A 16655-nucleotide genomic window follows, 5' to 3' on the forward strand; every position below is an offset into this window, starting at 1 on the left:
GGGAGAAGTATAAAATGTAATGAATTTAAAGTGTTTTAAATCAAATCATTTTTATTGTCAACACGACCATATACATAAGTTCAACAGTAGTGTAAAGTCCTGTGTGTAGTTCCGAGCAACAGCAGTCATGACAGTGACGAGACATATACCAATTACAATAAACATATTTACACAACACAATTTACATATCAAATGTACACAATATAGAATACACATACAATAAAAATAAAGCATATATTAAAAATATGTATAATGTAGTTTTGTTGTTGAGAATATTTGACAGTCCAGTGTGAGATAAAAGATGAATAAAGTGCAGTGCTGATTATTGATCGTGAGAGGTGAAGTGTTCAGAAGTCTGACTGCTTATATCAACGTCAGGAACATTTCATCCAACACATCTTCCACTTTTCAATACAAGTTAAGCTCAATTGACAGCATTTGTGGCATAATGTTGATTACATACAGTATCTCACAAAAGTGAGTACACCCCTAAGTGAAAATGTCCTACTGTATATACTAATATATATATATATATATATATATATATAGAAAGCTTGCCCCTGGGTAAAATCTGGGTTCCAGTGAGGCACTTACAATGGGAGTGAATGGGGGCTAATCTGTAAACGTTAAAATACTCTCGGACTTCCGTATTTTGATCCTAAAAGTGAAATTCTGTTTTTGAATGGATGTTTCACACTCACATAGCTGTAGCTGTAGACCAATGAAATCTATATAACTGGCTGACAAATGTTAGTATCTTAAAACACTTGTTGTCAACAAAGTTTAAAGACAGAAAGACTCATGCCAACTACTTTCAATGAAAAGCAGTTAAAGCCTGCTAAAAAAGTCGCTAGATGACGTCATGCGTTAATTAGCATGATGTCATCACGTCGTAATTGCAGACATATTATTTTCATATAAGAGGCCTTTTAACCAAAGCAACTTAAAACAAAGCAAATATACTTCAGATACATTTTCATGATTTTTCAAGGCCAGAGTCTTTTTGGTTCTGTTGTAATGGAGTCATCTTCTCTCATCTCTTCTCAGGGTGTTTGAGAAGGCAGTGTAGCTGCTGGCTGGGACTTCCATTCAGACAGACTGTGGGATGGCCGTGACAGCGGTCTATGACTGAGAACTGCGGGTCCCCTCACAGTTTTACAACATGCACTATGAAATATATATATATATAATTCTCATGAGCCTTATGTTAGAAGTGTTATAATAAAAAATAAATTCTTGCACTCTTCAGATTTGACGCACACCAGTTTACGTATCACACACACACAAGCTTTTTTTTCTTGAGAATTTGTTCTACTCGCACTCATATTCTGTTATCTCTTTCCCCCTTTATATTTAGATGCAGCTGAATGCATCAACAAAATCCTAATTGGTAAACTGTCAAACACCTGCAGTTAAGCACATCAAATCCCGATCACCAAAATATCACAAAAATGATTTTGCATTCAAAGTCCATAAAATTATTGTGACATTGTGTTGCACAAGGCTGATGTACTCTTTCTCAATTTCTGTCTCTTCCCTCAGACTAAAAACACACTTAAATTCCCACCAGCCTCAGGACGTCCTGTCTCCAGAGGAGTACAGAAAGGTGAGGGCTGAGTACAAACAGAGCAAAATTCAGGCCAAAAATGAGAGATCTGATATCGCTGCTGATGAAGAGGAGAGACCGTCAGTGGAGAAAGAGTCTACAGACAATGGAAAAGACTCAGTAACTCAATTTCCATCCATTTATTTCTTCCAATTGATGCTGTCTAATGCTAACAATGCTAACCAGCCAAATCATAAAAACTCATTTTGACCAGTAACATCTTTCATCTCTTCATTTATTACAGGACGGGGCAGTACAGAAAATGAATGAGCTTCTGTTGGCCAGCAGAGATGAAGCGTACCAGCAAAATGAGGCAGAAGTCAGAAAGAGATGGAACTTCGAGGACACTGTAAGAACCTTATTATCTTGTCACTTTCTCTTGCATTTTCTTTTTCCACTAGTCTGTTTTTTCACTCTTTCTTGCTCAATCTCACTCTGTTTCAGATTAAAAGGCCATATTTCCATGTGAAGCCTCTGGACAGAGCTCAGCTGAAAGCCTGGCAGAGTTATCTGGACTGGGAGATGTCAGAGGCTAAGAGAGCAGCGATGGATGTTGAAAGGATGTCTGTGGAAGGCCAGAAAAGATCCAAAAATGAGTGTGTGGTTGGACACGAGAGAACTGATTCTGTTTGAGCGCTGTCTCATTGCCTGCACACTCTATGAGGTATTCTAGGATGAAGTAAGCTGAAGGAGATTCAGAAGCCTATTATAGAAGTGCCTTATAATGGAAAACAGGATTATCAGTGTTTATTGTAATGCTATTTGCAAGAACTGTAGTGTTTTTGCTATCATTTGTAATGAGTTTGTGTGTTACAGTATGTGCATTACCTGGAACCTAAGAGTCTGGAGGAAGTGCATAGTGTGTACCGGAGAGCTTGTGAAATCCATCTTCAATACAAGCACAGCATCCATCTTCAGTGGTCCTCATTTGAAGAAAAGAATGGTGAGAGTACATTTAGCACCGAAAATACTCTTATCACATAGACAGTTCAGTGATTTAGAACATAAAATTGGATTTGTATGACTTTTAATTTCTTGACTTAACCCATAATGTTTACATATTCTTTCTTTCAATTTCGAACATTTCTAGGTAATATTTCAGAGGCATAGCGGACTCTAGTGTCTCTGGAGACGACATTGCCTGGTTTGGCTGCGGTGCGTTTGAGGAGGGCTGGTCTGGAAAGGAGGGAAGGTCAGCTGGATATGGCAGAATCACTACTAAAGCAGGCACTGGAACAGAGTAAAGACAAACCCTCACTTTGTGCTTTCTACTCTATCTAACTTTTCTGCTTCTTTCTCAAGCTGTACAAGAACCCAGCCAGGACCTGCACTGTTTTATAGGACGCCATAGAGCTCAGTCCATTATTGCACAAGTGACAAAGGTCTCCCTGTTTTACATTTTATGTTTTGCTGTCTTTATATCTTACTGGGTCAAGAAAAAATCTTGATCCCAAATCAATACAAAAAAATCATTCAATTATATTTTGCATGAAGAAATTGAAGCCAACATTTAGGACCATTAAGGCATTTTGTGTTGTGACATTTTCTGGAAGCACATTTTACCCCCCAATTCTCATTACCATAACACATTCAGACATTTTACTTTTACTGTTACAATTGTTTTCAAATATGATTGAATTACAGTTAAAACAAAAATGCTGTAGGAAGTACCAAGGGAGCGGTTATGAGATATTATAAGGATCATGTTCTTTTTGCATTGTGGTATTTAGAATTGCGAGTGTAAAATGTACTGTAAAAAATTATTTCACAATATAAAAAAAGACTTAAACTTTTTTAATTTCCCCAAAAAATCTGAATTCTATTATCATCCCAGATGTGTATGATTTTCTTTCTTCTGCTGAACACAAATGAAGATTTTTAGAAGAATATCTCAGCTCTGTTGGTCCTTACAATGCAAGTGAATGGTGACCAGACTTTGAAGTGCCATAAATCACATAAAGGCAGCATATAAGTACTCTGTAAGACTCCCGTGGTTAGATCTATGCCTTTAGAAGCAATATGATGAGAAACAGATCAATATATAAGTCAATAAGTACTATAAATCTCTACAATCACTTTCACAATTTGAAAAAAGTTTTAAATATTTATGTTTCTCACCCAAAGTGATTGGATCGCTTCAGAAGACATGGATTTAACCATTGGAGTCTTATGGATTACTTTTATGTGGCCTTTGTGATTTTTGGAGTTTCAAAGATCTGGTCACCATTCACTTGCATTGTAAGGACCTACAGAGCTGAGATATTCTACAAATCTTTGTGTTCAGCAGAAGAAAGAAAGTCATATACATCTGGAATGGCATGTCATTTTTGGGTGAACTAACCCATTCGTATACCATATGCAAACATATCATTTCTTGTTTTTTATTATTTTGGAGTAAAATAGGTCAGGGACATTAGGACCCTAGTAACAATGCTTTTTCTGGATATATTTTCACAGTATGCAGCAAATGATGCACCACATCACTATTAGCTTGCAGGATTAAATTATTGATGTTTCGATATTCTGTGATTGGCTTTTCAGGATAACAGACGGTTATAGAAGAACCTTCTTGATCTGGAGATGTCAGGTGACCTGTGGGCCAATGGAGGAGGGGTCCAGCAGTGTGTGGCCAAAGCTCTTGTTGCTTCTCTCTTCCCAAAGACCAAAATCTTTTTTCAGAAGGATTTCGGGACCACTGTACAAAGGTCAGAATCCATTCAAACCATTGTGGAAGTAACACAAGTGAAAAATATTTGAAATCTGCCTTTTTATGAGGTTATTGGAATTACAACACATTGGAATTGTATTTATTTATTTTTTTCATGTTTATTATCAGTATGTTAATTGTAAATGATGAGCACCAAAAGCTGCTAAAGGAGCACAATTGAAAGAGAGGAGCAGAGAATGGGTGAGCTCAACAAAACAAACCCTCTGTGAGAGTCTTCCTGTGAAGGGTCTTTTTAATGTTCTCTTTGTATTGCTGTAGAGCTAGTGATGATCCAGAAAAGATGAGTAAAATGGATGATGGATCTGCAATGATGGTGCCTCCGGAGACCGTTCCACCCACCACCACCTCCTATAATGGGCGGAGACATGAGTGGATCATATGGGAGTTGATACCAGGTACAGTGAGGAACCTTTAATTTGAACATATGCCATATTGTTAAAGACCCTGTGACATGTGTATGACCAGCAAGCAGCAAATCATAGCTCAGAATAGCATACTACCATGATAATATGGTAGTATTGTAGTATGCCATTTTGAGCATGGCAAGGGTTTATGGTAATGATGCAGCTAAAGCCTGTTGGCTATCTAAAAAAAGAAAAGGGGTGAGCACTTTGATATATCTGCCCAAATTTCTTGCTTCAATTGGAAATACGTCAACACAAAGGATGAAACTGCGCTCGTGAAGCATTGCACTATCCAATAGGAGGCAATATTGGCCTCACAAAGAAACTGCATCTTGATTAAAAATGTTTATTATGAATCCATCTTATCCCTGTGTCTAAGCAGCAGCAGTATGGGGCATAATCTGTGAGACTGAGATATTGCTTCATCTTCAGACTTCTCAAAACCACATAGAGAATTGTCTAACTGTGAGTCAGTACGCGGGGCATTAAAAAGTGAGGGGTGAAATTAACAAGCTTTGAAAATTGTTGGGGGAACTGCTTTTTTCATATTCACGAAAGTGCTTTCTTAATTCTTTAGACCGGGGCCATTTTCAGTAAAAAGAGCTATTATAATAGTGGATTTCCCGTTTTCAAACCTGAACATAAATGTGACATTGCACAGGCTCATTGATAATTTGAAGATTTTAATGTCATTGGGCCACGAATTTGTTTAAATCATTCTTATATAAATAACTACATTGAAATGAAAATTTGTTCTGCTTGTTTCATGAATAAGGTACATTTTGTTCCAACCATACTCAAAAGGTCCTGCTTGTTTACAGCTTTGGCCTTCACTTTCAAAAGCTAAAGCTAAGGTCAGATAATTGAGACTGGTGTAGTCGTTTTTATTGATAAAAATTAAGGCTTTTTCTTCTTCTACATAGCAAAAAAATTTAAATAAATCACAACCACCTTGACAAGATTCACAATTGTGAAAACTCACTCAACCTTTAATTGAGAGTGACAGGATTAAGTTCTAATGCAGTGTATATTTGGTGTTTTGTTGAGTGAAACCATTGTAGACATCTGTTTGATCTTGCATGGACATGTGGAGGAACGCTATTTATATTTGTTTCCCTTCATTTCTTGATAACCACAAGGACAGCAGAAGGCACCAGACCTGTCAAGTAAAAAAACAAAACAATGTCTGTTAATCACAAAGACTGAAGTAAATGTGTCAAGACTAAGGATAACTGCAATTTTTTTTGTTTCCAAATATAGCCATTTAGACCAACAAGTTCTCACCCAGCTCACGCAGGGGTTTTTCCATGTCCAGATCCGTGAAGACGCGTCTGGGGTATGGGGTGATGAGGTTGAAATCCTCCCCGTTTGCCCTGTTCATCTGCACATAAACTCTCACAGCAGCCAGAGGTTCCTGAGCCTTAAAGACGGCACTCAAGGTAGACCCATCCAGAAGACGCACCTAAATGACAGAGGAGGGGTGTTTGTAATGTCTGATGTATTCGTCGAATCATTTTTGGCATGCGATTTAGGCACTTTTCAAAATACAATTCTTAGTATTTTAAATCTTGTAATGGTTACGTTCTCGTGGCTTTGTAAATTTACAATAAAATGAGGAAAAAATTGTGAATATTTTGTAAATTGTCAGTACCTGTATCCGACATTCATCATACTCTTTCTTGGCTGGAGGAGGCCCTTGGTTCTCAGGTAAAGACTGGGGTGGGGCTTCAGAGGGGGGAGACGACAGATCTGTGCTTGATGAGCCTCCACCAAACTGCACAGAAACAGGTTTTATTACTTGTTTATTATATACCTAATGTACTGTAGTAGGCATGACAGATTATTTAACAGTAATGTACATCAGCAAAAAGTAAAAGCCAGAAAGTAGCCAAGAAAACAGTAAGTGCTACTAAACACAACAATTTTTCAACTCTAAGGGGACATTCAGAGTTGGACTAAATGTGTTCTTGCCATACAGAAAAATCTAGACAGAGCATCGAATAGAACAGACAAAAGTGTCTCAAGATATGTTTTTAAAAAGTTGAAGTTCTTTTAAACTTGCCGTTTTAAACCGTGGTTATCAAACTTTTCGATGTGAGGCCCCCCCCCTTGTGCATGTTACATTCCTTTGTGGGACCAAATGGGCCCCCTTCTAGCAATATACAAACACTGAGCCCTTTATTAGGTACACCTACTTATACATGCGATTATCTAATCGGCCAATCGTGTGGCAGCAGTGCAATGCATAAAATCATTCAGATACGGGTCAGGAGCTTCAGTTAATGTTCACATCAACCATCAGAATGGAGAAAATTTGTGATCTCAGTGATTTGGACTGTGGCATGATTTTTGGTGCCAGATGGGCTGGTTTGAGTATTTCTGTAACTGCTGATCTTCTGGGATTTTCAGGGAGGGGCAGTTCTGTAAATGGAAACGTCTTGTTGATGAGAGAGGTCAACAGAGAATGGCCAGCCTGGTAGACAAAGTCTACGGTAACTCAGATAACTGCTCTTTACAATTGTAGTAATCAGAATAGCATCGGAGAATGCAAAACATGTCGAACCTTGAGGCAGATGGGTCCAACAGCAGAAGACCACATTGGGCACTTAATTAGTACCAGTGATCCTAATAAAGTGCGTAGTAATTGTCTGTTCAATGACGTTACAGCTTATTGTGGGAGATACCAGTGAAATGTAATCAGTAAACAGATTTTATTAACGTTTCTCATTTTTATGCACACCATAATTTTAATGTTGACTATCCCTGATTATATACATGTATAATTCAATTATAAATAAAGCTTGAAGTGATGAAAAAAAAAAACAGCGAGACGCAGCACAAAGATCTCTGTCTAGTGCATGTTTAGATAAAAAATAATAGTTGAAAAACGGCACAGACAAATGCAAAAACAGATTCCTTGTGAACAGCCCCTGATGGGTATTACTCTGTGTAACAATTCTATAGTAATTTAATCAGATGAATAATACCTTTCGTGCCCTCTCCTCTCTGTCTCGTGCAATCTTCTCTTTAACCCTTTGCCTGAGGAAGGATTGCAGTGAAAATGTTACTACTTTAAATAAATGAAATACAACAAGACTGAAAAGCTGCATCAAATAACAGACACAAGCACCATTGTCAACAGAAATATCTCATTGTGTCAGCTGCTGTAAGCTAACCATCCACATCAATCAGGGGCAGACTGGGAACAGAAATCCACCCTGGAGAAAAGTTGTTGATTAGCCCCGTTTCGCCATCTCCTGCATATCGCGACCCCCTTCGGCATATCGCAGGACCGTTCGCGGCCCACTTTGGCATATCGCGGCCCCTTTTTATGGCCAGTGTTGTATCTAATTGTGTTCCCCGTGGGAATCTGTCCCCCCTTAGCCCCAATAGGGTATGGTATGTGGTTATGGTTAAGAGTATGGTAAGGTAGAGTACAGTATGGTAGGGAAGGGTTAGGCTTTGATTTGTGCATGGGGAAGGCATTCTGACAGTGGAGAATGTTACCGTCAGATACTGTTCTCCCCCATACAGATCTGCTGGGGGGAAACAGATCTTGACAGGGAAACAAGAGTTCAACATAACACCGGCCCATCGGAAAAAGTCCCGGTTCTCCCGATGGCCAGTCTGCCTCTGACATCAATGTATGTCTTACTTGGCAAGTCTGTCCTCCATCTTCTCCCTCCTGCGCTGGTCTGCCAGCTTCTTCATTTCGTCGTCCTGAAGCTTCTGTTTGACCTGCAGAAGTTCTTGTCCTTGCTTCCTCCTCTGCTTCTCTATTTCGATCTCCTCCTGTCGCTCCCTCTCTCTCCTCTCATCCTGTCTCGCCCTCATTATCTCCTCCAGTCTGCAATGAAGAGGAATCATTTCCATCAGTTTTCAAAGATGTACTTTGAAAAAAACAAAACACATTTCAAAGTCAGCTGCACAAAACACAGACCGTTTTACTTGTTCCCTCCTCTCTTCCTCTGTCATGGGTTGTTTATCATCTCCCTCTTCTGCTACATTTTCGGTGACTGTTTTTTTGGGGGGTGAAAGCAAAAGTAAATGTTAATATAACACTTTATTTATGAAACAATCCTGATCGTTCTGTTAGGAAATAAAGAGTATGAAATGAGTATCAGAAGATTGTACATTCAGAGGTTTCTGTAGGAGACTGGCATGGGCTGCTCTGTTCTTCTGTTGAGCCGAGAACATTCCCGACAGGTGGGACATAAGGCTTGTCTATATCTGGATCATTCTCGTGCTCCATTAACCTGTACAGTTCAAAAAAGGTATGCATGTCCATACTTGACAACTAGCCACATTCATCCATTATGACTTCAACCAGGTGACTCACCAGTCCATTGCTCTCTCAATGCCCTGGTTTCCAGTATGTCCTACAGCCTTCTCCCTGCCAAACAACCAATGGGTCAGTGCAAAGTAATGGATCATTGTGTAAACAATAATGTGAGTGTAGAGACACATCACTTACGCTCTGTTTCTGTCGAAGCCCATTTCCAGCAGGCTTTCTAATGTAGTGCACTCTGCCATTGTGCTGGAAAAAGTTGTTTATTATAAGAGTTACAGATACCTTGATGATAAACAGCAAAATGAAAACTGCTCTACAGTCAAAAAAGCTTTCTCTCCAAGCAGGATTATGAATGACATAAAATGGGTGGGCATTAAATGGTTTTCCCCAATTATAAACATCTGCAAATAATTTGGTTAAAAGTTACAATACAGAACGAGTAGTGACCCAGATAGAAAGTGATCAATCTGCAATGTGGCTTGAAACAAAGATAGAATTTAATAATACTCTTAAGGTTTCCGGCTGATAATATCATCACTAAATAGCAGACTCAAATCTGATTCATGATAATAACTGAAATCATCACTAAGTGTTTCGACAGCCAGTATTTATACGGATACATGATCAAACTCCGCTAGCTGGCAGGCTAACATTGATCAGCCTCCAGCATTAGCACATTATTATAATTATTACTTAATTTTTTTTGTTTGTTTAACTAGTGCACTAGTGCTTCAATAATCCAGGTATGATATTTTCACTCAATTCCATCATAAATTAGCCTTACACATAGCCCCGTAGCTACTTACATTTGCTCTCTACTTGTGTCGCTTCCACACACGACTACGGAACTCCGCATTGGACAATTCGCGAAGCTCTTGGAAAATTGGCATGTCTCTTGAACTCCAGAACCTCCCTGGTGGACTACCTGCAATGCTGCTTTTTACTTTTAAATGCTTTTATTTTGAATTTAGAAACAGAGGATATAAATACAGCAGAGCTAGCCTAATACAACATAAAATAAACAAGTGTACAACTAAAGCACATAAACTAAAATTTGAATAAATAAATTAATCTTCAAGATAACACACACTTAATCTTTCAAATGAGTTAATAATTCTGTAGAGAGTAGAAACATATACAGGTCATACAGGTTATAAACGTATTATTATATATTTTTATATAGTATTGTACAGGGTCAGATTTAAAAGGGGGCACGTGGCAAAATGTTCCCAAAAGTGACAAAATGCCCCTGAAATTCAAAAAATGTAGGCAAAAAAAAAAAGCCCAAGTTTTTATTTATTATTATTATGATTATTTATTACATTTTAAATAGTTCGTAATATTCTATTCTAAGCTTAGAAATGCTGTCATAAACATTACAAATTCCCTTGAAAATTGAATCCAAGGGGTAATTAATTTCTGTCACTGGTATTATATAGGTTTTCTAAAGAGTATTTCTTGCATGTAACATAGTAAAGGCCTATATATATTATATGAAATATATGGTATATATGTAGTCTAATATGATTGATATATTTAAGTAATAAACATCTAATAATGTACACATATATTTTTTTAGATGATAATTGTGTTTAAAACCCTGGTGGGTCTTAACTTCTGTCTATTTTCTCCCTTGGAAGACCTTTATGTTTTGCATTAACCAGATCTTTACAAATGACTATTTCTAGTTTCTACCAACTCATGACAAAAATATCCTGTTTGTGCCTCAGGGAAATTGCTTATGTTTTATTCTTTTAAAAAGAAGAAATGAAGCTTGGGTATAAAATTAACTTTACATCCTGTGTGTGGGCGTCAGAATGCTGAAGAGTGTTCATCAACAACAGCTCAAATAAAGACATCTACAACCAACTCTTTCTCAATTTACTCCATTATATAATTGATTTGTTACATCAGAAGAAATCACAATATTTATATTTTAAAGCAACATTATATCAGTGCATAGCATTGACTAACATAATGAAATCATAGGCTATGTCTCTGTTTTTTCTCAATGCAAACATTATTTGCCCAAAATAGTTCAAATTAGCAACAGTGTCCATTCTTCCTTTAATATTTAAAGAATGGATGCAGTTTTTTTATTTGTAAAAATGTATCACTATCTGCTTCATGTTATTTATGTCTAAGACAAGCAGGGTATTTTTTATTCTTCTTCTTACTGTTCATCTCTTATCTTAAAACAGATCATTTGATGAACATGTTGCTGTTTCAGGCATTAAGAGAGCTACTTCAGGTGCTCACTGGGTGTGAAAACTCCATGTGAAAACTAGTGAAGTGCCAGTGGAGAAGTTGTTATCTGCAGAGAGTAACGTCAACTGGCAAAAGCCGGAAATATTGTGCCTATGAAGACTTCCCTATGTTACAATCTCCATTCCTCATCCTCATGCACATTAAGATGTTTCTTAAGTCATTATATACATTATATTTATTAAACTATATGCACAATTATGTAACATAGTTATGTCAGAATATTTTTAGTTTATTACAAAAACAGTGTTCACAAATAACTGCATGTATGTGTAATATATATTTAAAAAAATGTCAAAGTAGGCGAGTGCTGAACATATGTCAGGCGTGATAAAGGAGAGGTTCAACACTCAAATAAAATGTTTTTGACCTACTTTTAAAATATGTATGGATTTTATTTATTTAATAATGCCTTTCAAATAAAGCACATAACTAAAGTTACAAATAAATACATAACACACACTTTAACTTTTATCTTTTCAATGAGTCAATAATTCTATAGAGGTTAGAAACAGAATTATTAAATGTTATACAGGTTATAAACTTGCGCTAAACATATGTCAGCTGTGATAAAACAGAGATTCCACACTCAAAAATATTTTTAACCATTTTTTTTAATTATTTGAATAAAGGTGACACAATTTAATTTGATATGCAATTGAAATGTATAAATCTTAAAAATCCAAAAATATTTGTTTGAGTGTGCAAAAACTATGGCATATAACTAAACTATAGCATGTACAGTACATACTGGTACCCACAAGGGCACACTTTTCTCTAAACAGTGTCTAAAAAGACATTAGCTGTGTCCCAAATGACACACTATACACAATGCAGTGTATGAATTTTTCAAGTGTACAATCATCCCAAATGGAACACTTAAAGTTTTACTTAACAGCAGACAGAAGTGATGTTTCAACCCCAAGCGTTGTGTTGCCGTTAGCTTTAGCGCGATATCCACCCTCAGTTCAACACTTATATATCAATAATATACATATTCACTCAGCATGGTATGATGGTAAAGTGTTTAACTCACTTTTGTAAGTTACTGTATTCACAGAAGTTTCGCTAGTTGTCAGAATTGATTATTTACAACTATTTTTTCAGATCACCTTTGCTGGTGGTAACTCCGCCCCTTCCGCTATGTACAGCAAGCACGAAGTATCAGACATTCCAGTCTTTTGATGGTTGAAAAAAGCATCCGGGTACTCGTAGTACACTTATTTTTGTTGCATTTTCAGTGTAAACATACTACTCTCTCTACCTACACTACAAAATGATGTAAAATAGTGCAGAAGTGTGCGGTTTGGGACGCACCCACTGATATAACTGAATTGCTGATGACGTCAAAACTGTGAAGCCACTGCGCTGCCATATTGCTATGCCCAAACATTCCAATGTCCCTGTTGATTTAATAGAAAATCATCTCATTTCAGCGAGTAAACATAAGCCAATTAATCACAGATTGAATATCTGAAATCTGCACGTACATCCCTACTATGCAAACGTCCTACACATGTATTTATTTAAAGGATGGAATTTTTCCTGTTTCTTGAAAGCCCAAGCGAGTAATGTACATCACTGTATATTAAACTATATCCACCTCTAACAAACTTCATCAGCAAACATATCAGCTAAAATTGCGTTAAGATACAAGCAGACATTTTCAGACTTATTTATTGTGATCATCAAGGTGTTTGTTCTGATTTGTTTTATGTTTTTATCAAAAAGTGCCTTGTTCTTGCAGTCCTCCCTCTATCAAACGTGCAGCGGTCACTCAGAGAGGGAGACACACAAAGAAAAGCTGGATAAAATTAAAGTGATAAGCTAGGTTTGAAAGGCAAACAACATGTATTTATGACATGTATGTATGACTACAGAGAGCACTTCAATTTGAAAAACAAATCCCAGGCATTTTAGGCAATTTTGAAATCCCGGTCTGACTGTTTTAAAGACCCGTTCGTGGGGTAAGGGTATTGTCACCCTAAACAAGCAGATATAACAGCCTTTTCTACCTTTGGTGATTGTTGTGATGCTCTGACATCAGGATCTGCATATATCTTCTCCCTCTTAAGGAATATTATCCAGAACAAGCAAATTAAACATTAAACATGATCGTCACTAGAGGGCGATATGCGACTGTTGTCTACAGAGATAAGAGACAGTGAAACGGTGGCTTTTGCGCCTGTCAGTTTGGGCATACCAAGATGGCCTCTGGAACATTTTCGGTGGTTTCACCTCCTCCTGGCAGTTTATTGTTGCATCAGCGATCCAGTTCTATATGTATATCAGTGAAAGTACCTATATTTAGGGGAGACGATCATGCCAGAAACCTACATAGAGGGGTCTATAAGCTTAGCATTAAATACCGGTTTTTAAATGATCTTTCTAAGATGATGCCGTGGATGGCCTCCTCGGTATGGAGCTATCCAGCTCTTTTGCTGTTTTTGTTTGTTTGTCCTTGTGACAGGGCAGAGGGCCGGGTCGGGTCGCGATGCTACACACCTGGCCCCTAATCAGGCTAATCAAGACTCAGAGAGACATAAAGGCTGACTGGAGACTGCAGTGGGACAGAGAGAGAGATTTACGGGCAGCTGTGTTTGTCTTTTTGTTTAATTCTTCATTAAACTATTATTTATATCGTCAAGCCAGTTCTTGCCTCCTCCTTTCCATTAATCCCTTTACAGTCTTGTGTTTAGTAATTTATTTCCAATAAGTTTTAACAGAGATGAGCTGCTGAATATTCAGCAGCACACGGCAGAGAATGTTTTACCGGTTTTTGATTATTTGGACGCTCTGTAGGACATTTTAGTTGGAGGAGCAGCAGTGCTGTACAAGTGCATTAAAAGACGCAAATGTGATGCACATAGACTCAGTTTTGAAAAAGGCCCAGCAGAGGTTGTACTTTCTTCACCAGTTGAGAAAGTTCAACCTGCCACAGGTGCTGCTGATACAGTTCTACTCAGCAGTCACTGAGTCTGTCTTCTGCACTTCTATTACTGTATGGTTTGGTTCAGCTACCAAGTCAGAAATCAGAAGAATTCAAAGGTAGTTTGGACTGCTGAGAGGATTATTGGCTCTCCCCTGCCCACCCTGCTAGAAGTGTACACATCCAGAAAGATGAAAAGGGCTGGTAAAAACACTCTTGACCCCATTCACCCAGCACACTTCCTTTTCGAACTGTAAGCTCTCTGGCCGGCGCTACAGGGAACTGAGCACCTGAACAGCCAGGCACAGGAAATTTTTTTACCCTCAGGCCATCCACCTCATGAACAGTTAAAATTGCCCACAGATATTTTCCTTTATTTTCAAGCAGAGGACCGGCATGCAATCCGGAACCTCCTTGGCCAGGAGAAAGCCCCGGCCGTGACCCCAGACATCCGCAGTACCCTGCCCCCGCCCACGCTCCTGAAGATGGGGGCAGATGATGTTGTTGATGCTTTCCTCAATCTCTTCGAGAAGACCGTGGATGTCTAACACACTGCAGCCATGGAAGCAGCAATACATCTAGCTAACATTGAGTTATAAAAAATCCACATGATTGGTTTATAACATTGCAAACAATACATTATCTGATCAATTTACAGTGTAAGGCTTGTCGCTTGCTATTGTCAGTTTGCTCGTTCCTGTTGCGTGTCCTCATCCTTGCAACCCACATGAGCTTCGAGTCTGGGGAGGAGGGGGTGGGGGAGACAACTCGCTCCAATATTTGGACTGCAGTACCCATTTTAAAATGCTTGATGTAAATGTTACATAAGGCTCCTTTAAAGGTGCAATACGTAACATTTTTCAAGTTATATTCTCCATTTTTGGCCAATGTGTGAACGGCTTGTAACGCAACTTAAAACATTAGCCCTTCCCAGACTTTCTAGGTTGCCTATTAAAGCCTGTAGACTGATTTTTATGCGAAGGGAGAGGGTCGCTTTTGCCAGGAAAATCCAAAGCTTGTGACATTTATGCACGCTCCCTAGAGCCTTGCTCAGACAGTAGCTTCTCTTCCGCTATTCAACAGCGTCAACAGACAGTCTGCAACACTAGGTAATGTTATCTTAGAGATGGAATCAAGCAAATGTCCGGCTCCCAGCACAACACCGACTCCTATTCAAATCCAAGGGGTAACTCAGAGTAAACAAAAAACAAACAAAAACAAACGTTTTGTTCTGTTTTGGGGATCAAAACGACCCTGAATTGGCATTCTTCTTATTGGACAGGTAAGCTTACATAACAGCAAAGCATGTGAAATATACTGCCATAACGATTGATCTGTGTAATTTTAGCTAACTTGATCTTGCCTGCTAACTTTGACAAATTGCAAGCTACCTTTCTTTCATAACTTTCAAATAATTTAAATGATCTTCTCTTTATACTAAAAGTCAGGTTAATGTCAATGTTAATCTGTAATTATTCAGCAAGGTAAACTACAATAACACATGAAATTAATGCTAGACAATGTTCAAGATAATGCAAAAAGACTCATTCATTAGTGTAACGTAACTTGATTATACAGAAAATACATACATTATATTATTATAAAACAATAGCGCATCAATATATCAAAATGACAGTTGTGATGGAATCACATCAATACTGAATTGTGTCACCATATTTATAACTTACAGTCTATTTTATAAATAGCTACTGTCATCATCCACCAAATTTAGCTAACAGCTATTGATAAAGCTGGCTATCTAGCTAATGCCGTCATAGGCTATCCTATAAATGCAGTCAATGTGTCATGCAAAGAAAAATATACAGTCTTGCACAGTCAGATCTATATCCACACTTTGTTTTAGCCTTGTTCCAGCACTGGAGAGTCAAATATAATATGCGGTCTCAAATTTTGTAGTAAAACAATCATAACTGTGTCATTTGAATTATGCTGCCAGTGAATCACACTCAGTCTCTTTGTTTTGGTCGATGCTGGAGTGTGTGCACGAGCACGAGCAACAGGCATCTGGCTGCAGTTCACTTAACGGCCACAGGTGTCATTAATAATAAGGGTTTCTGAATCTTACGTACGGCACCTTTACGTAAATAATAGGATGGCTGATCATGCTATTCGTGTTTTTGTTTATCCCTTAAATTCATTTATTTGTTCGTTTCTTTTAAAGTATGAAATAGAAAACACTCATGTGTAATAAGTTACTTGAAAATTTGAGTTGGTTTAAAAGCAACGTCGCCGCCTGTTTACCCTTCTGAAGAGTCACGTAGCCGTATTCGCCCTCTGGCGATTTATAACAAGAGTGTATTTATTCTGTTCATACCTGCCCTCATAACAATGGTTTTAGTAATCCAACATGTATAAACGACCACGTTTGTTCTAGTTAAATCGAGGCTTTTATTATGAAGTTCACAACACGG

General features: G+C 37.9%; 1 protein-coding gene and 1 pseudogene across 1 annotated transcript; one reads left to right on the forward strand and one right to left on the reverse strand.

Moving 5' to 3' along the window:
* Positions 1–203: 203 nt before the first annotated feature.
* LOC127659858 (pre-mRNA-processing factor 39-like) lies at positions 204–5593 on the forward strand (annotated as a pseudogene).
* A 153-nt stretch (positions 5594–5746) lies between these two features.
* Positions 5747–9882, reverse strand: ubxn1 (UBX domain protein 1). The gene is made up of 10 exons (XM_052149200.1): positions 9836–9882; positions 9213–9275; positions 9078–9131; positions 8873–8994; positions 8679–8754; positions 8394–8585; positions 7726–7777; positions 6390–6512; positions 6023–6200; positions 5747–5897 (listed from the first exon to the last, which is right to left on the reverse strand). The coding sequence occupies exons 2-10, from the start codon at positions 9269–9271 to the stop codon at positions 5857–5859; spliced, it is 897 nt and encodes a 298-aa protein (XP_052005160.1). The 5' UTR covers positions 9272–9275; positions 9836–9882; the 3' UTR covers positions 5747–5856.
* Between the last annotated feature and the right edge of the window lie 6773 nt (positions 9883–16655).

The sequence above is a fragment of the Xyrauchen texanus genome, chromosome 19 (assembly GCF_025860055.1).
Source record: "Xyrauchen texanus isolate HMW12.3.18 chromosome 19, RBS_HiC_50CHRs, whole genome shotgun sequence".
NCBI classification, from domain to species: domain Eukaryota; kingdom Metazoa; phylum Chordata; class Actinopteri; order Cypriniformes; family Catostomidae; genus Xyrauchen; species Xyrauchen texanus.